Source organism: Crocodylus siamensis, chromosome 4 (assembly GCF_052110815.1).
Source record: "Crocodylus siamensis isolate JL-2025a chromosome 4, ASM5211081v1, whole genome shotgun sequence".
Classification (NCBI taxonomy): domain Eukaryota; kingdom Metazoa; phylum Chordata; order Crocodylia; family Crocodylidae; genus Crocodylus; species Crocodylus siamensis.
In genome coordinates this window covers 56,346,915-56,371,086 of record NC_143398.1, presented here as the reverse complement: position 1 = coordinate 56,371,086, position 24,172 = coordinate 56,346,915, and the positions used below count along the sequence as shown (strand labels likewise).

Here is a 24,172-nt window from a genome sequence, read left to right as displayed (position 1 = left end):
ACTAACCACATGCAAAGCATATGTAATCTAGTACCTTTTAAAAGCTTCTTTATAAATATCTACAATTGTCTTATTACCAAGTCAGGGGGGTTTTTTTGTTTCCTAAAATGTATTTACCCCTGTGGTTTTCTTTTAATATTTCAGCTACATAATCAATTTTGTGTAACCAGGTATTTTAAAAACTGCATAGTAAGGAATATAATTTTATGCAGCCAAAACAGAGATATGCTTTTAGTTCATCTGAAATGTCAGCAAAATATATGTTATAGTGAGAAGCTCATCCAAAGCAAACTGTTAACCTGTAGAGTTCATCAGAGAGCGACAATTCCGCTTCCACGGCCTTTTATTTCGCCTTTAAAATTTTTGCAGACATTCAAGTTAAAGTCAGGTTGTAAATTCACACTTTTAACTCTCCGAGTCCAGAGATAAATGAAACAGTGTTTAAAAGTATGCAGATATAAATTCTGATATGCTGGTATTGGCAGTACCTCATAATATCTACAAAAATAATTCTATGAAATGTTAAACCATCATCTAATTTCCTGAATTAAGCAGCATCTGGAGCAGGAAGTAAATCATTCTTAAATCTCTTATGTGAAATATGGCTGAAGTGCTCTTCAGGTGATTTTATGACATACAGTTTTATAACACAACATGTTTGTTTATGACTCAGACTTAACTGAATTAATCCACACTAGTTCTAAACTTCTCAGCATCATGTTTAAAAACTACCAATGAGGATTTTGTTCTCTAGATTAGAAATATATTCTACCCATAAAACAATATTTTAGTAAAATACAAAAAGTATCTTAAGTGAGATTTTTTTCTATGAAAGTCAACATCTCTTAAGATCCAAAACAACTTAATGACATGAAATAAGAGAAACTGTGGTCCCTTGCAATCAAGATTTTAATGCTATTCCTCAAGCTACTCCAAAATAAGGTCCTGAGCATAATTTATTTTACATATCGTTTAGATGAGGATGTGGAAAGCATGCTGGCTAATTCTGCTGATGATACTAAGTTACTGGGAAAAGCGTTTACGCTAGGGGATAGGATGTGGATCCAAGCAGACCTGGACAAGCTGGAAAGGTGGGCAGAGTGGAACCTGATGCTGCTCAATAAGGATGAATACAGAATGCTTCATCTGGGGAGAAGTAACCAGAGACATGAATATTTAGGTTAGGAAGAGATGTCCTAGCCAGCATGATGGCTGAAAGGAACCTGGGGATTATGGTTGATCACAGGATGAATATGAGCCGCCAGCATGACACCGTAGCCAACAGAACTAATAGCAGACTGGGATACAATAGCTGATGCGTTGCGAGCAGGGCGAAGGAAGTAATACTTCCTCTCTACTTCACGTTGGTGAGATCCCAGCTGGAGTACTGTGTTCAGTTCTGGGCACCACATTTGAAAAAAGACGTGGAGAATACTGAAAGGGTCCAGAGAAGGGCCACAAGAATGATTAAGGGGGCCTGGAAGACAAACCTTATGAGGAAAGACTAAGGGATCTGGGACTGTTCAGCCTGGGGAAGAGAAGACTGAGGGGGGACTTGGTGGCTGTCTATAAGTACATAAGGAGTGATTATCAGGAGCTGGGAGAAAAACCATTTACTAGGGTGCCCCAGGGGAGGACAAGAGGCACTGGCCATAAACTGTTAGAGGATGGTTTCAGGCTAGATGTAAGGAAGAACTTCTTTATGGTAAAAGTGACCAGAATCTGGAATAGACTTGCCAAGGTAGTGGTGCAACCATGGAAATCTTGACGGTTAGACTTTGCACATAAACTGGTTTAAGTGATCAGAAACTGGTTTAAACTTGTAACAGAACAGGCATTTAGTGCACAGAAATCAGTTTGAAAAGGACTGAAACAGGTTTGAGATAAACCTGGTTGAATATAGTATCAGACCTAACTGATTTGGGTCAAACCAATTTATGCAATGTCTGTCCCAGACCTCTTGCTGGTTTAAGTTGAATCAGATTCCCCCATCCCAGCATGCTCTCTGGGCTGGGTGGGGCTCTCTGCTCCACAGCAAAGCTGGCCTCTCCCCTCTGCCTCCTGGCTGGAGGTCCAGCAGAGACTTGCAGGCACAGCAGCATGTACTGGCTTCCCCATGCCCTCCTCTTCCCTCTCACCCCCCACCCACCACTTGCTGCTTAAGCAGAGATCCCTTTCTCCTCTCTCCCACAGCACAGCAAAGCTGGCCTCTCCCCTCTGCCTCCTGGCTGGAGGTCCAGCAGAGACTTGCAGGCACAGCAGCATGTACTGGCTTCCCCAGGCCCTCCTCTTCCCTCTCACCCCCACCCACCACTTGCTGCTTAAGCAGAGATCCCTTTCTCCTCTCTCCCACAGCACAGCAAAGCTGGCCTCTCCCCTCTGCCTCCTGGCTGGAGGTCCAGCAGAGATTTGCAGGCACAGCAGCATGTACTGGCTTCCCCATGCCCTCCTCTTCCCTCTCACCCCCCGCCCACCACTTGCTGCTTAAGCAGAGATCCCTTTCTCCTCTCTCCCACAGCACAGACTGTAGCCAGCATGTGGTCTGCTAGCTAATGCTCTGTAAGGCAGACAGGACAGGGCTTTTTGAAGCTAATCAACACCTCAGCTGGTAATGTCCCTGCACTTCTTCCTTCTGGAAAAAGCTGTTTAAGAAGAGCTTGAACTAATAAGCGAGGCTTTGTGTTGGGGTGCTAAACACTGATAACAGAGCTGATAAATGCTCTGTTATCAAGCGGGGGGGGGGGGGACCCCTCCCTAAGCACAGCATCCTGCCGAGGCCTGGCCACACCCTCCTCAGCTCAGCCCTCTAGAAGGGAAGGAAGGGCTGTTCTAGCACCCCATAGCTTCTAGCCTGAGCCATTTCAGGGATGTGCTGGCATTTTTTCAGTTCAGAGGGGATGTCTGTACAGTTACAAAGTGATTTAGCCTAGCTAGGTTAGACTAACCTGCAAAGATTGAATCAATTCAGGCTCAGGCTTTTTGAATGTCTGTCCCTTGCCTCAGAGAAGACTGGACAGACACCTTGCTGGGATCATTTGATATCAGTAGTATTCCTGCCCAGAACAGGGGGCAGGAATGATCTTTCAAGGTCCTTTCCAGGCCTTAACATCTATGATGTTATGATCATAAACTACATTAACTGAAATACAGTAAAGGTAATACTGACCTGTCACTTTAGATCTTTCTGAACGGGACATTTATTTTGAAGCCTCAAAGTTTCAATCTTGACAATCATATTTGTAAGGGCTAGGGGAAGATCCTCAGCTGATATAAACAGTCAATGCACCAATGAATTCAATGGAACAATGACAACTAATAAAAAGCTGAGAACAGTCTATAGTTTGGGGAGAGGGGAGAGGGCAGTAAACAGAGAACTAATTATTTTACATTAGCTTTAGCTCATCTCATTGCCCTAGGCTCTGCACAAACATATAACAAATGACAGTCCCACAAAGAATTTATAATCTAGCATCATACCCTAAATTAAAATATAAATATTTATAGATTTCCACAACCAAAAGAAATTAAGCACAACCATGCAATTTATTATGATTTACAGTAAACATTGACAGCTGCTAAGCACATTAGGGCCTAAAAATTAATTTCCCTTGCAAAGAGCTGGGAAGTTTTCATCAAGTACACTGATTAAATAATATTTTTCACGACTGAACTCCTTGTTCTTGAAAGGGTAGTAGTAGAGCATCCAGTGTGGCAGCATGGCACAGCTCTGTACATGATTTTAATCTCTAATGGGACCTTTGGCCTCCCCTGATGGTTTGGTCTCAGCCTCCAAGTCAGATCCCCAAAAGATGAAAATACATTCTAGTCTCAGCTAGAGGAAAGCAAAATAGGCATGACACAGCTTCCTTCAGGCACAGAACCAAATGCAAGAAAATTAACACAAAGTAGCTTCTTCCCAACTGCCCACACTCCACACAAAATTGCTTCTTTCAAACAAAGATTTATAAAGGGGAGGCAGGGAGGAGAACAGGGTAAAGGAGTCCTCAGTACAAATACAATCTTTGGTGTCAACACCATTCTTTGTCATAAGACATAGGCAGTTTCTCTTCCTCCCTACCTGGACTGAGAGTGAATCAAGAAGCCACTTTTCCTTTTACACTTTATTTTCATTTTTCCAACCCCTGAAAACATTTGATACTTGAGGTTTTCAGAGAAAAGGTGGTCAAGTTCCACCACACAAAAGCTGAAAATACCCAACATCTGCCAGTTCTTCTGTGAACATGTGGCCATGAAGGCAGCTTACCATTTTTCTACCCACTGAAAAATTTTACTTTGTTTCTGTGTCATGCAGGGACAAGGTATGTAGAGTTTATGACAATGACTCCACCCGCTTACAGCAATCAATGAAGGAAAATTTATTAACTCCCTCTGACCCAAGTCTGAAGATGAAGGAAATAAAGTACACAAAATCAAAACCAAAACAGAAGACAACAGAAGACTGTCAGTGAAAGACAGTCCTCTATTTTCCAATGCTGTAGATGCAAATGATACCAATACCAATGGAGACAAGCAAACAATGGGCATATAGAAATGAAATCTACTAAAAATGATGATGAAAAATGGCTTACTATAAAAAACTCAAAAGGACTGAGGACAAAAGAGGGCTGTTTTCTCAAAGCTACTGCTGTCAGATAATTCATCTTTTTCATAATAAGCTTTCTACCTAAACCTCATATTTTGCCAACATATTAAAGCAAAGTCAGTATAAAATAGACCCGAAAAGTCAAAACTACTATCTGTAACCATCAGAATGTAATGGAAATTTTAACTAGAAAAGCTCCTTTTGAAATGTTTTCTTGACAACAGTTTCTGACAGACGTTGAAATATGGTGCTTTGCTTAATCTTTCAAGACAAATGAAAATTAGTGTGCTGGGTGCATCTTTTCCTTAATGTGATGTAGTAGTGTCATAGGTTAATAGATAGAACAATAAACTTCTATTAAATATCTTCAAAGACCACTCATCAATACTAAGAGAAGGGGCTAGTAATAAGAGAAACATTTCTTTCGATTAAAGCATTGTGTATTGTATAAAGGACTCAAAAGGAAACAGAAAAGAATACAACTCCAAACTAATTTAACAATGAGTTAGTAGGCATTTTCCTATGCTATTCAGATATGAAATACTGCCAACCAAAGCTTATTTTTAGAAGACTGCTACTCAAGAGGTAAGATTTTTTCATCTTTTTAAGACAACTATTAACAGTTTAAATTCAGTATGAAAGTACATTCAGCTTGCTTTAATATAAAAACTAACTAAATCTATAATAAGCTTTTAATCCACTATATATAATATTGTCTGAATATGAAATAATGCTCTGAAAACAGCCACTTAACCTGATTATATTTTTAGAACAGTAGCTTGATCATGCTTATTACTTTTGTAGGCTCTTAGGGCAAGTCTTTTCATTTTTTTCCCACATACCTGTAAATATATAAATATTAATATTAAATGCAAATATTAATACTTGTTTCCTCATCTGTATCCCCAACCTGGAATTTTCTGTTTAGAAAAAAAGCGTGGTCAAAAAATGTAATATTGTTCTGTAAGGGGAAAAAAGTTATATCCAAGCACGCCAGCTATATTGCTCAGAAAGCCATCATACATGCATGACATCACTGCCAAAAAGAAAGCTAAAAGGCTCACCTGTTCAATCTCTTTGGTTTTTGTTGCAATCGCTTTTGAACGGCCAAGAACCTGGTTGTCTTCATACAATTCAGTAGCATCTGTTATATTTGTCTCCGTTTCCTCGGGTTGTTCAACATATAATGGAGCTGAGGACGCCGCCTTTATAATGTATAATCAATACTTATTTTTTGCTCTAAAGCAAAATAAATGTCTATTCAATACAATTACTTAGTTATATACAATTTCATCCTTTTACAAAAATGTATCAATGAGGAAATTTTACTGAAAGACATTAAAAAAAATAAATTATATAAAATAAATTTGTGACTATAAATGGTTTAACAAGTTGGGCATGATATCAATAAAAAGTATTTTATAGAAAATAAACACCTTTAGTAAACTTCAGTGATGTTTATGAATCAGTCCCTTGATCATACTGGACAATTATCCCTAAGACAATACTTTTCCTCTCTTTTCTCTGAGAAAGAAACTGGAGAGAGGATATTAAGAAAGCTCAGCACCTAGAATACAACAGGGAGGCTGGCAAAAATTTTTGGGCAAGGATAAAGGCAATGCAAAACAAATGAGAAAGGACAATGACAATGCTGCAAGGCCATTAGGCAGGACTGACAAGTTTGAAAAATGCATGGAAGAATTCCTGCAGCATTCAGACTTACAGGATAAATACTGAGAAAGGATTAACTACTCTGGTATCTGTTGGTTAATGAAAAGCAAACATGCATTTGATTCCTAAATTAAAGAAACCTTAGTAGGATATTAACAATGGACATGGTGCTCTCCAGGAGAGAAAAAGACTGCCTTGGCCCCCTCCATCAGTACACATTGCTACTACAGGTGCAAACAGACATAACAGCTAAACCATTCCAAGAATGTCACTGGCTGGGAGCCAATTCCCAGTTGTCCTGGGTCAGAAGTGTCTGCATCATACACTGCTGAGGGTTCCATGTCACCTTTCTGGCATTGCAGTGCCATGGAACCGCTACTATGGGGTAGTACTGAGTACTAAGCCTGATTACAATTTTCTGGTTCCCGTTCTCACAAAGTTCACTGAAGATGCATTCAGAACAGGGGGCAGGAATGATCTTTCAAGGTCCTTTCCAGGCCTTAACATCTATGATGTTATGATCATAAACTACATTAACTGAAATACAGTAAAGGTAATACTGACCTGTCACTTTAGATCTTTCTGAACGGGACATTTATTTTGAAGCCTCAAAGTTTCAATCTTGACAATCATATTTGTAAGGGCTAGGGGAAGATCCTCAGCTGATATAAACAGTCAATGCACCAATGAATTCAATGGAACAATGACAACTAATAAAAAGCTGAGAACAGTCTATAGTTTGGGGAGAGGGGAGAGGGCAGTAAACAGAGAACTAATTATTTTACATTAGCTTTAGCTCATCTCATTGCCCTAGGCTCTGCACAAACATATAACAAATGACAGTCCCACAAAGAATTTATAATCTAGCATCATACCCTAAATTAAAATATAAATATTTATAGATTTCCACAACCAAAAGAAATTAAGCACAACCATGCAATTTATTATGATTTACAGTAAACATTGACAGCTGCTAAGCACATTAGGGCCTAAAAATTAATTTCCCTTGCAAAGAGCTGGGAAGTTTTCATCAAGTACACTGATTAAATAATATTTTTCACGACTGAACTCCTTGTTCTTGAAAGGGTAGTAGTAGAGCATCCAGTGTGGCAGCATGGCACAGCTCTGTACATGATTTTAATCTCTAATGGGACCTTTGGCCTCCCCTGATGGTTTGGTCTCAGCCTCCAAGTCAGATCCCCAAAAGATGAAAATACATTCTAGTCTCAGCTAGAGGAAAGCAAAATAGGCATGACACAGCTTCCTTCAGGCACAGAACCAAATGCAAGAAAATTAACACAAAGTAGCTTCTTCCCAACTGCCCACACTCCACACAAAATTGCTTCTTTCAAACAAAGATTTATAAAGGGGAGGCAGGGAGGAGAACAGGGTAAAGGAGTCCTCAGTACAAATACAATCTTTGGTGTCAACACCATTCTTTGTCATAAGACATAGGCAGTTTCTCTTCCTCCCTACCTGGACTGAGAGTGAATCAAGAAGCCACTTTTCCTTTTACACTTTATTTTCATTTTTCCAACCCCTGAAAACATTTGATACTTGAGGTTTTCAGAGAAAAGGTGGTCAAGTTCCACCACACAAAAGCTGAAAATACCCAACATCTGCCAGTTCTTCTGTGAACATGTGGCCATGAAGGCAGCTTACCATTTTTCTACCCACTGAAAAATTTTACTTTGTTTCTGTGTCATGCAGGGACAAGGTATGTAGAGTTTATGACAATGACTCCACCCGCTTACAGCAATCAATGAAGGAAAATTTATTAACTCCCTCTGACCCAAGTCTGAAGATGAAGGAAATAAAGTACACAAAATCAAAACCAAAACAGAAGACAACAGAAGACTGTCAGTGAAAGACAGTCCTCTATTTTCCAATGCTGTAGATGCAAATGATACCAATACCAATGGAGACAAGCAAACAATGGGCATATAGAAATGAAATCTACTAAAAATGATGATGAAAAATGGCTTACTATAAAAAACTCAAAAGGACTGAGGACAAAAGAGGGCTGTTTTCTCAAAGCTACTGCTGTCAGATAATTCATCTTTTTCATAATAAGCTTTCTACCTAAACCTCATATTTTGCCAACATATTAAAGCAAAGTCAGTATAAAATAGACCCGAAAAGTCAAAACTACTATCTGTAACCATCAGAATGTAATGGAAATTTTAACTAGAAAAGCTCCTTTTGAAATGTTTTCTTGACAACAGTTTCTGACAGACGTTGAAATATGGTGCTTTGCTTAATCTTTCAAGACAAATGAAAATTAGTGTGCTGGGTGCATCTTTTCCTTAATGTGATGTAGTAGTGTCATAGGTTAATAGATAGAACAATAAACTTCTATTAAATATCTTCAAAGACCACTCATCAATACTAAGAGAAGGGGCTAGTAATAAGAGAAACATTTCTTTCGATTAAAGCATTGTGTATTGTATAAAGGACTCAAAAGGAAACAGAAAAGAATACAACTCCAAACTAATTTAACAATGAGTTAGTAGGCATTTTCCTATGCTATTCAGATATGAAATACTGCCAACCAAAGCTTATTTTTAGAAGACTGCTACTCAAGAGGTAAGATTTTTTCATCTTTTTAAGACAACTATTAACAGTTTAAATTCAGTATGAAAGTACATTCAGCTTGCTTTAATATAAAAACTAACTAAATCTATAATAAGCTTTTAATCCACTATATATAATATTGTCTGAATATGAAATAATGCTCTGAAAACAGCCACTTAACCTGATTATATTTTTAGAACAGTAGCTTGATCATGCTTATTACTTTTGTAGGCTCTTAGGGCAAGTCTTTTCATTTTTTTCCCACATACCTGTAAATATATAAATATTAATATTAAATGCAAATATTAATACTTGTTTCCTCATCTGTATCCCCAACCTGGAATTTTCTGTTTAGAAAAAAAGCGTGGTCAAAAAATGTAATATTGTTCTGTAAGGGGAAAAAAGTTATATCCAAGCACGCCAGCTATATTGCTCAGAAAGCCATCATACATGCATGACATCACTGCCAAAAAGAAAGCTAAAAGGCTCACCTGTTCAATCTCTTTGGTTTTTGTTGCAATCGCTTTTGAACGGCCAAGAACCTGGTTGTCTTCATACAATTCAGTAGCATCTGTTATATTTGTCTCCGTTTCCTCGGGTTGTTCAACATATAATGGAGCTGAGGACGCCGCCTTTATAATGTATAATCAATACTTATTTTTTGCTCTAAAGCAAAATAAATGTCTATTCAATACAATTACTTAGTTATATACAATTTCATCCTTTTACAAAAATGTATCAATGAGGAAATTTTACTGAAAGACATTAAAAAAAATAAATTATATAAAATAAATTTGTGACTATAAATGGTTTAACAAGTTGGGCATGATATCAATAAAAAGTATTTTATAGAAAATAAACACCTTTAGTAAACTTCAGTGATGTTTATGAATCAGTCCCTTGATCATACTGGACAATTATCCCTAAGACAATACTTTTCCTCTCTTTTCTCTGAGAAAGAAACTGGAGAGAGGATATTAAGAAAGCTCAGCACCTAGAATACAACAGGGAGGCTGGCAAAAATTTTTGGGCAAGGATAAAGGCAATGCAAAACAAATGAGAAAGGACAATGACAATGCTGCAAGGCCATTAGGCAGGACTGACAAGTTTGAAAAATGCATGGAAGAATTCCTGCAGCATTCAGACTTACAGGATAAATACTGAGAAAGGATTAACTACTCTGGTATCTGTTGGTTAATGAAAAGCAAACATGCATTTGATTCCTAAATTAAAGAAACCTTAGTAGGATATTAACAATGGACATGGTGCTCTCCAGGAGAGAAAAAGACTGCCTTGGCCCCCTCCATCAGTACACATTGCTACTACAGGTGCAAACAGACATAACAGCTAAACCATTCCAAGAATGTCACTGGCTGGGAGCCAATTCCCAGTTGTCCTGGGTCAGAAGTGTCTGCATCATACACTGCTGAGGGTTCCATGTCACCTTTCTGGCATTGCAGTGCCATGGAACCGCTACTATGGGGTAGTACTGAGTACTAAGCCTGATTACAATTTTCTGGTTCCCGTTCTCACAAAGTTCACTGAAGATGCATTCCTGTACTTTACTGGAATCTATGTAATGCTACTGTGCATGGGAACTTAACCTAAATATATATTTTTAGAACAATATTTTCCTTGATCATGCTTATTAGTTTTGCAATAAGATCTTTCCCCAAGCTCTTAGGGTAAGTCTTTTCAATTTTTTTCCACATACCTGTAAATGTAAATATTAAATGTAAACATAAATATTAATACTTGTCTCCATATCTCTATCCCCAACCTGGAATTTTCTGTTAAGAAAAAAGGAAAGTGTGGCAAGAAAAAGTAAAGTTCTACGAAGGGAAAAAGTTAGGAGTGTGTGTGTGTAGAGCTGGGGAATGCCTGGACCTTACCTTCTGGGTTCCTGGGGAGCTGGGTACTTCAAGAAACGCCAGAGCTTTTGCAAATTTTAAGCCAAACTTTCCCCAAGCCACTCATCAATGTACTTCAAATTCCTGGAAACTGACCAGGGTTTGATGCATCCCAGACTGGGGGATGAAGGTGAGGTGGGCTGCCTGGACCCCTTCTTCTGTGTGCTTGGGCTTCAGAGGCAGCTTTCAGGGGGTTTTAAAGATCTAGTAAGCTTCCTTCTGTTGGTGGCAGTGGAGTCCTAGGGCAGCCCCCCAGAGCCCCCAGCCCTCAAGCATACAGAAGCAGAAGTCCAGGCAGTGCCCCACTCCCACCCCGCATCTGGCCACCACCCACCTTAGGTAAGTCTGAGATGAAGAACCCTGATGAGTTGTATGACAGGGGGCCGTCCCTAGCCGACCTCGATATCAGCCCACCCACCTGTCTAAGGCAGTCTGTCTTGCCTCTCTTGCCACACCTTTGCTGTTACATACAATTTGATGCAAGTGGGAGGCTGCCCATTCTAAGCCTTGATGCCAATAGCAAAATACATGGCTCCAACCTCCCCTTTACCATGTTCCATGCCTCACAGATGGTCTCCAAACAGCTGACACTCACTTAGCCCTCTCCAGGGCCAGACTCTGTCCATGTGTTGGGCCTCCTACGCGTGCCCTCATAATTGGATCACACTCATGCTGCCCCTTTTCCTGGGTCACACTCATTCTCACTCCACCCTGGGCTACAGGCACTCTGGCCTACTTTGTATGGCCCTTCAGGCCCCCTTGGCCCTACTCCATACAGGCCTTCAGGCTTCCTCTCTCACACTCCTGGTCCTGACCCCTCGCAGACCTTTAGGCCACCCAATTCAGGCCCTACTCTGATGGGGCATCAGGCCTATGGCCCCACACACTGAGCTGATTCCAGCCCCAGCCCTCTCTGGCTTCAGGCATCTATCAATGTACGTGGACCCCTAACTCTGCCTACAGCCTACTCAGGCCCCAGGTGTCCTGCGATGTGCCTGGACCTCCTCCTTGGCCTCTCACCAGGCCTCACTCTTATTCAAGCCAATTCCTACTGGCCCTGGGCCTCAGGCCCTTCTGGCCCCCTTGGTCTTGCCCATAACCCCACTCTCTCAGGTGCTGGGTCTTGGGCCCTCCTGGCCCCTGTGCTGTCACCCAAACCTGTTGCTTTTCTTTCAGGGTATGCCCCCTTAGCCTTTCCCCTCCATGGAGTAGCCATAAAGCAGCAGGGGCTGAGGCTTTATGGAGCCCCATCCTCACCTTTCACTGTAGAGGCGCAGGTGTGACATTTCCTGGAGACTGCCCCACCACAGGAATCCCCACCACACCATCCAATGCCAGGAGGATACAGTTTTCTATCTTACGCAGGACCACTACAGGCCTCCCTGCCCCAGTCTTTCACCTCCCTCTCTAGACTTCTTGATGTTTTTCCTGGGTTGCTCACTCTTGGGAACTCTGTCCCAACCTCCACCTTATAACATAACCCTCAGTCAGCAACTCCAACTCTTTCTCAGACCCTTACAGGATACCTCACATCAGGGGTCTGAGCTTCAGCCTCCGTCATTCCAGACTGCTTGCCGACTGATCCCCCTACTCTCTCGCCAGTGGTCTCCCCTTTGGAGAGACCTTCAGTCACTTGAGCCTGGTCCCACTCTCCATCCAGTTAGGACCCCAGACCCCTGGTTCTGAAACCCTCATGGTGGGCATACTTGCCCTTCAGCCACTTAGCTCCTGGCTCCAGCTTGGGCCAGTCGAGAACGCTGGGTCAATCTACAAACAGCCGACTCCCTCACTTGATAGGGGTCCATGCCTGGGCCCTTCCATAAATCATACCAGGATTGCCTGGAGCCCCACAGATCTTGCCCAAAGCAGCCCTTTACTTCGCTAAGCTCAGCTAAGCCCCTCCACAGACCCCTCCAGGGTCAGCCCTACTCCCTAGGTTTCAACAGGCCTTTCCTTGGTCACCTATTCTCTCAACAGTTCTATTCTGGGGTTTACCTAATCCCTCTGTAGGCCCACAGACTTTAAGCCACTTCTTTTCATGCTGACCTGTGTCTTCTCTAGGCCCCTGTATACCCAGCCTCTCTCAATAGGCCATTTCTGGCCTCTCCCTTGGGCCTCTGTGTACACAGCCTGTGGCGGGCCAGTAGGGGGCGCTCCTGGGTTGAGCCGCCCACCTCCCTGCACCAGACCACCTCCCAGACTCCGAATGCCTCCCTAGGGGCGCCTTATGCTTGGCCGATCCCTCTCCCAGAGCACACTCGCTAGTCTGGGGGTAACGTGCCGCCACCACCCCGAGAAGGGACTGACTTGGCCCTGTGTCTTCGGGAAAACACAGGCCTAATAGTCCGACGGGTACTCGACCCGGTACAGGCACTTGGGGCACTTCCCCAAGTCAAGGGGGAAAAAAGTAAAGTCTCCCCTAGTCCGCAGACCTAAGGGGTCTCTTAGGCATAATTTAGACCCACCCCTCAATAAGTCTCCCACACCAGTCAAAAAGGAGAACTTTATTGATTAGAGGGGGTAGGGTAAACTAGGGTACAGGGTTGAGCAATTTCTTAGAAATCCTAAAGAGCAAACAGTGTGGCTGAGGTAGCCTTTTGATTACGCATCTGTGTTACTGCCAGCTAGATATCTAATCAGATTGAGTACCTTACTCACAAGCATCTTCCAGAGTTCTTCCGTTTCCCCTCTGGAGTCTTGGGGTGAGAGAGAGAGCTAGGTCCAGATGGTGAGGCTTCTCTGTCTCCCCTGCTTGGCTGCTGCTTCACCTCATGGCCGAAGAGAGAAGAGCCTCCTCCCCCTCCCAACCTATATAGCCCCTGTGACCTCATTCACCTGGTCCAGTGGAGGTCAGCCCCAGTTGGCTGTCGGCCAACCAATTTGAAATACATCACCTGTTACAAGGAAGATTCCAGCTCCCCAGGTAGAAACCCCCCACCCAGGTAATTGATGCAAGTCAGTAGGGAGAGGAAGCAGGTTTCCCCCCCCCGCCCCACCAGGAATGCAGCCAGCTCAGGTTACCTAAAGAGACAGGCTGAGGTGTGAATCCTCCGTGCTGGCCCATCTAATCACAGAGTCACAGGGCAGAGATTTTGGGGAGAAACCAAGGTGGCATTCTGCCACACAGCCCCTTGCTACAGGTTGGCCTCTCCACAGTCCCACGCCTTCAGCTCCCTCCTCAAGGCTCTGGATCCTACCTGGGTCCGTTGGAACTTCCTCCTCCTCCATAGTTCCTACCCTGACCTCCGTGACGTTCCAGGAGCAGAATCCTCTGGCCAGGCAATGTTACTCCATCAGCTTTTCAGTTGCAACTGCTCGCCATGTTCCCTGGGCCAGGTCTTGTACTTAGGCTGCCAAGCTCTCCTCCAATCAGGTGGCCTCCTGCCTGCCATGTGACCACCTGATAGGCTCTGCTCTCACCTGCAGGCTGCTCACACCCCTTAAAGTGGTAGGCACCAAAGGTGCCCCACCACAAGTTGCTACCAATGAAAGGACTCTCTTTAAAAGCAGCAGAGAGCTGCCCCCTGAGCCCCTAACCAAGGACACTGCAGTCAAGTTCAGGCAATAGAGTTTGTGACAGTAGAGTTCTGGTTGCATCCCAGAACAGCTAGTTACTATGTGGGGGAAGAGTGGTGCAGTATAGGATGCCTGGAAAGCTTGCTGTCTGTAGATAACATAGATTTGGTTTATAGATTTCAGAGACATCAGGGCTGGAAGGGACCTCGGGAGATCATCGAGTCCAGCCCCCTGCCAAAGGGCAGGAAGTCAGCTGGGGTCATAGGATCCCAGCAAGATAAGCATCCAATTTACTCTTGAAGGTGTTCAGTGTAGGTGCTTGAACCACTTCCGCTGGCAGACTGTTCCAGACCTTGGGGGCTCGGACAGTAAAGAAATTCTTCCTTATGTCCAGCCTGAAATGGTCTTGCAGGCGTTTGTGACTGTTCGACTTCGTCAACCCTTGGGGCACTCTGGTGAGCAAACGTTCCCCCAGATCCTGGTGGTCACCCCTAATAAACTTATAGGTGGCCATCAGATCACCCCTGAGCCTACGCTTTTCCAGGCTAAAGAGTCCCATGGCTCTCAGCCAATCATCGTAAGATCTGTTTTCCTGACCTCTGATCATGCACGTGGCTCTCCTCTGGACTCTCTCAAGCTTCTCCACATCCTTTTTGAATTGTGGAGCCCAAAACTGGACGCAGTACTCCAGCTGCGGCCTCACCAAGGCCGAGTACAAGGGGAGAATGACGTCCCGGGATTTGCTCAAGAAGCATCTATGGATGCAAGCCAGCGTTTTGGTCCCTTTATTAGCCGCAGCATCGCATTGCAGGCTCATGGTCATCTTGTGGTCAATGATGACCCCCAAGTCTCTTTCTTCTGTAGTGCTAACCAACGTAGCACTGCCGAGCCTATAAGGATGCTGCAGGTTTTTCCTCCCAAGGTGCAGAACCTTGCATTTTTCGGTGCTAAACACCATCAGGTTCTTGTTTGCCCATTTGCTGAGCTTGTCCAGGTCGGCCTGGATCACCCGCCTATCTTCTGGTGTGGATGCTTTGCCCCAAAGTTTGGTATCATCGGCGAACTTGGCTAGTCCACTCCTGACTCCAATGTCCACATCATTAATGAAGATGTTGAACAGTACGGGTCCAAGGACAGAGCGTTGAGGGACCCCACTGGTCACAGGGCACCACGATGAGTGACTGCCATCAATTACAACCCTCTGGGTCCGACCACGGAGCCAGTTTCCCAGCCAGCGGATCGTGGTGGAGCCAAGGCCACAACTGGACAGTTTGGCCAAGAGGTGATCGTGGGATACCAGATCAAAGGCTTTTTGGAAGTCAAGATATATGACATCAATCTCTTCTCCCTTGTCCAGGTGATAGGTCACCTGGTCGTAGAAGGAAATGAGATTGGTCAAACAAGACCTACCCGCAACAAACCCGTGCTGGCTATCCCTTAGAATGTTAGCCTGGGCCAGTCCCTCAAGGATGGCCTCCTTAATAAACTTTTCTAAGATCTTCCCCAGGATAGAAGTCAGGCTAATGGGCCTGTAGTTAGCCGGATCCACTCTCCTCCCTTTCTTGAAGATCGGCACCACACTGGCCTTCTTCCAGTCTTCGGGCACTACACCAGAGCGCCAGGAGTTTTCAAAGATCCGTGCCAGGGGCTGGGCTATGACGCTTGCCAGCTCCTTGAGTACCCTGGGGTGCAGATTGTCAGGGCCGGCTGACTTGAAGGTATCCAGCTTCTCAAGATGTTCCTTCACGAGGTCAGCATTTATGGAAGGTAGGGGATCCCCATCACCCGGATCTCCCTGTCCCATAGCGGGCATGGGACTGATGAAAGACTGACGCAAAGTACCTATTTAATAGGTTGGCTTTTTCCTGGGCGTCAGTTGTCAGTTGCCCCATCTGGTTTAGCAGGGGTCCAACGTTGCCCTTGCTTTTCCTCCAGCTCCCCACATATCTGATAAAGGACTTTTTGTTGTCCTTGATGCTTGAAGCTAGTTGGAGTTCAGTTGCAGCCCTGGCTTTCCTGGTTTGCTCCCTGCAGGACCGGACCAGTGCAGAATAATCCTCTTTGGAGGCGAATCCCGTCCTCCATCCTTTGTAGGCTTTCCTTTTTAGCTGCAGGAGGTCCGCTAGGTCACTGAAGAGCCAGGAGGGCTGCTGTGCCTTCTTGCTGCCTTTCCTCCGTGTTGGAATAGATTTCGCTTGTGCATTGAGGATCGCTTCCTTGAGAAGCAACCACTCTTCTTGAACTCCCATCTCCCTGGGGTCATGGTCCCCAAAAGCCTGACTGACAAGCCTCTTGAGCTTGTCAAAGTTGGCTTTTCTGAAGTCAAGGACTTCTGTGTTGCTGACTGATTTGCCAGCTTTATGGCGGATGGTGAAGGTGATCAGCTCGTGGTCGCTGTCACCCAGCTTCCCATCCATCACTAGGTCGCCAATTGGGTCGCCCCCCGTAGCCAGTACCAGGTCAAGCAGCGCTTTGCCTCTCGTTGGCCCAGACTTCTTGAGTCAGATAGAGGTCATCCACGCACGAGAGAAAGCTTTGCGACCGCTCGGATTTTGCTGAGTGATCTTCCCACGAGATGTCCGGGTAACTGAAGTCACCCATGACAACCAAGGTCCTGGAGCAAGCGGCCTCAGTCAGTTCCCGGGCAAACTCCTGGTCAAGCTCAGGACTTTGAGTGGGAGGTCTGTAGTAGACTCCCACCGTTGTGTCCCCTGTGCCGTATTCCCCACGAATTTTTACCCAGAGGGTCTCTAGCTGTCCACGCTGGTCGCCAACATCAGCTTTCAGGGACATGTAGCTTTCCTTCACATAGAGAGCTACACCCCCGCCCCTTTTGTCAACACGATCCCTGCTGTACAGGGTATAGCCTTCTATACCCGTGGTCCAGTCATGGGTGGAGTCCCACCAGGTCTCCGTTATCCCAATGACGTCATAATTCTTTGCACTGAGCAGGAGGACGAGCTCCTCCTGCTTGTTACCCAGGCTCCTGGCATTAGTGTACAGGCAGACAAGTGTCCCCTTGGGGGCTCTTGCCTTGCCCACAGATTGTGCCAGGGCTGGGGCAGGGGTGGGCTCCCTTAAGTGCCTTGGTTTGCTGGCTTTGCAAGGGTTGCTCAGCGGGCCAGCAGTGGCAGTAGTCCCCCCATCCCCTAGCAGGCTTAGTTTAAAGCCCGGTGGAGCAGGTCAGCCAGCCTGGCTGAGAAGAGCCTCCTCCCCAGGGGGGAGAGGTGGAGGCCATCTCTTCCCAGCAGCTCGCAGCTTCTCTTGCCAAAGAGCGGGCTGTGGTCATGGAAGCCAAAGCCTTCCCGATGACACCAGCTCCGCAGTCTTTGGTTCACCGCGCGGATCCTCCTCTCCCTCCTCAGCCCATAGCCCGAGACTGGGAGGATCGATGAAAACACCACCTGAGCTCCCAGACCCCTAAGCCCCGCTCCCAAATCCCTGTAGCACCTCATGACCTGGCTGGGGGTGCTCCGAGCCATGTCATTGGTGCCCACGTGAATAAGGAGCATGGGATAGTGGTCTGTGGGTCGGAGGAGCTCTGGGATCCTCTCCGCAATGTCCTGGACGTGGGCCCTCAGGAAGCAGCAGACTTGCCGGGCTAAGGGGTCGGGGCAGCAGATTGCCCCCTCAGTCCCCCGCAGGATGGAGTCTCCCACAACAAACACCTTTCGTTTTGTCGGCAAAGGGGCTCTGCGGCTGCTGAGGGGGTGTCTGGGGTGCTTCGGGGGCGCAGCGGGCTTCACCCGCACGTCTCTCACCGCTCCGGAGCCTAACTGAGCTTTTTTTCCCTGTTTGGCAGCCCTTTTAAACTGCACGCATGCGCAGTGGGCCTGCCATCGGGGGAAGCTGATTTCTCAGGCCGGGGGGGCCCTGCCCGGGATTTGGGGGGCCCTGCCCTACAGGAGGGGGACTGGTGAGTACCCCACTCCTTCTCTTCTCTCTCCCTGGGGGGCTGGGCCAAGTAGGGGCCTGGGCGGGGGCTTGACCCGGCCCGGCTCCACGCAGCCGCCTCCTCCCAGGGAGCGAGGAGTTAACCCCTTCCCACCACGAGCCCGCTTACCTCCGACTGTGCTGGGGGTCGGCAGGGGGCTCTGCGGCTGCTGAGGGGGTGTCTGGGGGACTTCGGGGGAGTGGGGGCGCAGCGGGCTTCACCCGCGCATCTCTCACCACTCCGGAGCCTAATTCTCATAGAGACCTGATTCAAAATAATATTTGATAATCCAGGAATACTTTTAAACTAGTTCAGGAGGCTTAAACCATTCTAAGCTGGCCTGTACATCTGGATGCTTGTAGCTCAAACCTCATTTAAACCCACCCAAGTATTATGTCTGTCCACACCCAGTCACCTAAATTTACTTATTGTACTGATATGGAAAAATGATTCAGAATGCAAGGTTAATAGAAAAGCAAAGAAAAATGATGACAAACTACTATACAGTGGAACATTCCAGTAATGAATGGGCTCAGAAAACACAGCTGTTAAAGGTAGTAACTTGTACAAAAGCAAAATGGAGGAAAAACTCTGGTAAGATTTGTAAGTAGTAAAAGAAGGTTGCAGAACATTAAACTGCCAGAAAAGGTTAAAAAGAATGAATTAGTAGAGTTCCCTGAGGGCCTGCATAAAGTTCTGAGGCCATATAAATAATTAAAATAGTTCTGCAAGTCCTGTTACTTTATTAAATCTCAAAATGCTGTCTCTAATCGAGTCATGCTGTCATTTTAAAGAAAATTAAGCATGTTAAAATGTTTAATCCCAATCAAAGAAAGTCAAACATTAAGTACCCAATCAAAATATTTAAATTAGAAAATGGTGTTACAGGATTGGATGGTACAGTATGGTACATTTTTACACTAACATACTAAGCAAGATGTATATAACTTGCTTACAAAGTTGTACACATGTAGGAGACATAAATATGCACACACTTGTCACAATATTACATTCATGTAAGAATTTTATGCTTCCGAATAATTTTAATATCTACAAGAGAAAAATATTTATACCTATAACCAGATTATTTTAAATGTCAGAAGTATAACTTCAAAATACAGATTGCCTGTTTGTTCCTCGATTACTGGCAAACAAATGTAACACAAACATATACTAATTATATATTTAAACAAATATTTACATTATATATTTATACAAAATTCTCTGAATTCAACAGTTTAAGCAGATATTTCCAGCACAGAAGAAAATCAAAATATTTAAAGGACCTTGTGTACATTATAAGTGTTACTTTGTTTTTCTTGAATAAAGATCATATCAACCAGTAATGCTGAAAAGGGAAGTATCAGGTTGGAGGGTGGTAGCAGGCACAGAACCTAAGGAGGTCTTGGGATTGATTTTGTTTAATACTTTCATTAAAAACTTTGATACAAAAGAAGTGTGCTGATAAAATTTGCTGATGACACAAAGTTAGGAGGCATCATCAATAACAAAGAAGGATTGTGATGTACTACAAGCTTAACCAGACAATTTTGAGAACTGTGTAACTGAGATGGTAAGAAATTCAATAGTACAAAATTAATGTTCATGCACTTAAGGATCAATAACAAGATCATGTGTTATAATCTGGAGGGTTGCCCACTGAAAATGGCTGAGGAGAAGGACCAATGTTCATCACAAAATGACTGGCAGCCAATATGGTAGAGCCATAAAAAAAAAAATGTGATCCTCAGATAAGACCTAGACCAGAGGTTCCCAAACTTTTTCTAACTGCATAGCCCCTTCCAGATTTTCCAGCTGCCCACATACCCCTGCCAGCATGTTTTATATTTTAATCCCTTAAATGCCAATTATTATTATAATGAAAATTAAAGCTGCCATTACAAAATCTCTCCTTTGTGCTCCCAAGGGTATGTATACCACAGTTTGGGAACTCCTGCTCTAGACTATATTACAAAGTTCTGCGGGCAGTGTTGTCAATTAGGGGTGGAAAAAGTCTGCTTCTGCCATGCCTGTTGTTCAGGGTTGTAGGTATTGTTTTAGGAGCAATGCTAGGTCTGTATAGGGCACGCAACCACTTCATCACTGCTGTTAATGTAGTTAAAATGTCATAAGTCCCTGTAATGCAGAGAGACTAAATGCAATCGAAACTGAGGTATAGCCAACAGAGACAGGGAAGTATTACCATCATCAGACAGGACCTTGGTAAGATCTCAACTAAAACATAATGTTCAAGAAAGACGAAATCAAATTGAGACAGGTGCAGAGAACAGCCACTAGCATGATCAAAGGAATGGAGATGAGTCTAACAAAACGAAGTCTGAGAGGAGATAAAATTGTTGTCTTTAAATACCGATACAAAGTAAACAGCATGAAGGAAGACACTGGCCATGACCAAGTTTAGGCTGGAAATTATGATGGTTCTAAACATCAGAGCAGTGAGGCTTGGGAATAGCCTTTCAATTGTAGTAATGGAGACAGAAAACCTAACTCCTTTTAAAGTGGAGCACACTTATGTTAATGAAAAACACTGTATTGCCTATAACTGTGCAGAACTAGACCTGATGAGCCAGAAGATCCCTTTACATTTTTTTAAACCAATAGATCCTCACTTGTCTATTTTAAAAATCAAAAGACCCAGACAACTAACTAACAATTTGATTCAAAATTCCCTTGCTCTCTTAAGACCCAGTCCTGCAAGAAACAAAATGAGAATACAAGGAGGGTCTGGCCAACAGAAGCATTCTTGCATGTCAAAGGCCTTTATCTGTCAGGTGTAGATTAATACTAACTAATACTGTGCCAACAAAATTTACAGGGAGGTTTTGTTTTTTTTTAGAAAACGTAAGCTCAAAACACAAGGCTCAGACCCCCAACACTGTGTGTGCCTCAACTGTTATTCGTTTGCGAAAAGGTATAAACAATATACAAAAATGATCAGCCTTTCTGTGAATTATAAAATGAGAAATCTAGAAAAGTTCAGAAAAACAAAGGAGTCTAACTGTTGTAATATTTTAAAATAAATATATTTTATCAGACTTACATCATATTCAGTAATTTCAGGTAAATTGCTTTCATCAGCATTCTCTGCTTTTTCAGCTGCCCACTTGCTTGCAGCCTCGGCAAGTTCCTTTTCTGATAGCCTGCTACTTTTTTCCAGGGCCTATACAACAGCAAAGTTACAGGTTAGCTTTAATATAAAATAGTCACATATTTTAAACAAAGAAGCAAGTAATTATTCAGAATCAAACACAAGTTTCAAAATGAGGAAAATAACCAACTATAGAAGCCATCTGTGTGACAAGCCACATTTTAGAAATACAAAAATACCCAAATCCAAGGATATGTTTTACTAAACCAAAAAATGGGCAAATTTTTTGGAGGAAAAATTAACAGCTGAGTAGGAATGTTAGCAAAAGTTCAGGGAATTTTTGGTTTTTAGTCTTAATTTTGTTCATATATATACAAAAATGGTGTTCCTCCAAAAGTGCATGTGTGCACATATATACATATACACATAAAAATATACATATGGACATATATACACACACATATAAATACATCCATATACATACATACATATATACATTGATATACGTGTGCACGTGCATATAGAGGTATGTACACATTGATGTGTGCACACATGTGCGCAGAAGTATGTATACACCTATATGTGTGTATGCATGTGTACAGAGTTATGTATGTGCACAAGTGTGCGTGCATGGATATGCACTCAGTTTTGGAGGAACAGTTTTATAAATAAATTTATATGCATAAAATGTAACCAGGGTGCAAGCAAAATCTGTAAAGCCAGAGACAGACCATTCTGATTGGGTGATATATGGATGTCTGTAGTTGATTGTTTATTATTAGGATAGTAGAAGCCAAGTAATGCACTTAGTGCGGAAATAATTTCTTAAACCGTATTGATGCAACTATTTTCGTTTGAAAAGGCAGATTAAAAAGACCCCAAAGCAACACCCAATTCTATTTCAAATGACCTACAATTTTCCATAAAAGACTGTCTTAATGGAGGCATTATTCTGATAATTTAAGTAATTTATGGAATAATCTACTTGCATCTTATTATTCATTGTAATATATACAGTACTTACCATTCTATTTTTATTTAGATTGGTTATTGCCTTTTATCCTTGCAAACCAGACAGAGCTATTAGATCAATCAACACTTGTGTCTGACTTCTTTTTGCATAATACTACAAAGCTCCTCTTTGACTATCTCCTGAATTCAAGTCTTAAGTCTTAAATCAACACTTCCATTATCTCTACTCTATGACCTCAGCAAGAGTCTGAAAAGTTTTTTTTTCAGTGACTTAATTCAAGCATCTCATTACTTAACTGATGCATATCACAGAAAAATAGAATGCAAGTCCAGAGGCAATAGAAGGCAATAGACATATGAGGCAGGCAGGGGGGATAGTGTGGGTAGCCCAACTCATTTTTCCCAGCTGTTCCAAGCCTTCCAAGAACAATCACACAAACCATTCCAAGCTGCTATTTTCCTCCATATTCTTTTCTCCAAAGTCTATCTTCTTCAATATGACTTCTTCCCAGCTGCCAAAAACCTGCTGTGACAATTTCCTCCCTTTCCTTAAATGTGGCCCTTGTGAATATTAAAATAAGACTTTGATTTGTCACTGGTCAGCTCCATACTACATGAAGTTAAATCAAAACACCATGTCACTTAACATTTCAACAGTCCTACAAACAGGATCTGATTGGATATAAATATGAAATATAAGAAATAGAATCTGCATCAGAATTATTTCATTCAAGTCACAAACAAGCCAATAGATATACAAGGAATCTCAGGTGTATTTCATTTTTTTTTCTTTGCTGGGCCAAGTGGCAGAATTCTCAAAGGTACATTATAAAGAAAGAAAAACAGAGATAAAGGAAAATATTTCTCACAAGACAAAGTACACCATATCTAATTTGACCATTCAGGTTATCAGGATAGAATTTTGTTGAGTCAAGACTGACCATTTAAAAAAATTAAGGAAGAGAATCCCAGATACATTTTTCTACGTCTCCCTCCCCCTTACTATGTATATAAACTACAAAAAAAAAAATCCTGCTTTGCCTCAATTAACAGAAAGCAGTTACTTACGTACTGTATAGTTCTTTTGTTTTTATTTTGATAAAGACTTCTAGCCTTACAGTCAAGACAGCTGTTAAATGAAAACACCACTGAGTTGTTAACTAATGGCTATAAATAGATAACAGCAGCTTGTGTTGCAAACCATGCATATATAAATAAAAAGAGGTAAAACACAGTCAGAAATAAAATTTGATGTTTTTCAGCTAGTGAGTTCAGTAAAATGAGTTCTTCCCTTGGCAGGAGCTGCCACATCATTTATTTGTCCCCCAACAAGAGGAATGTGTAGTAATAAAAACAGACAGCACTTTATACTTAGAAACAATTGAAAGCATAAGTCTTCAAAGTCTTGAAAGGCTAGATTAGAATTTACCAGCTCTTTAAAATATGCAAAACAAAAGTTCAAAATTCGCAAGCATATTTCATATATCAAACTGTATGGTTATTTACATTACTAGCTTTCAAAACCTACTCTCTATAGACTATAACTTTGTATTGCAGGTATGGTGATACCACTAGAATGTTTGTCACCTTGCAACTGCTGATGTATGGTACATCTGGTACTGCTAGAAGTTTTGCTGGCAAAAAAAAGGTACACTCCGGATAGAAGGCAGAGCAGCATGGCACCTCTGAGACTAACTGGTTCAAAAAGGCATAAGCTTTCATAGGCAGCAGCTTACTTTGTCAGCATGAATGGGATGAATGAACTAACATTCATAACACCTGATGAACTAAGCCTGTCACTTAAGAAAGCTTCTGCCTCTCTAAATAAGTTATTCTGTAAGGCCATGTCAATACAAGCAAGGACTTTTGTTCCCTCAGGGACA

The 24,172-nt window shown here is 42.9% G+C and overlaps 1 protein-coding gene across 3 annotated transcripts in view; it reads right to left on the bottom strand.

Annotated features, from left to right (window-relative positions):
- PPHLN1 (periphilin 1) overlaps positions 1–24,172 on the bottom strand; it is a 125,132-nt gene that overhangs the window by 43,341 nt on the left and 57,619 nt on the right. For 2 of the 3 annotated variants that reach the window (XM_090042346.1, XM_090042345.1), the window contains exons 8-9: positions 21,270–21,389; positions 9,180–9,480 (exon numbers count right to left, since the gene is read on the bottom strand). In XM_090042346.1, coding sequence (XP_089898472.1) covers positions 9,217–9,480; positions 21,270–21,389 — 384 coding nt within the window. In that variant the 3' untranslated portion in view covers positions 9,180–9,216. Of the gene's footprint in view, positions 1–9,179; positions 9,481–21,269; positions 21,390–24,172 lie in introns of those variants that run through there. The other variant, XM_090042347.1, reaches the window with a different exon arrangement.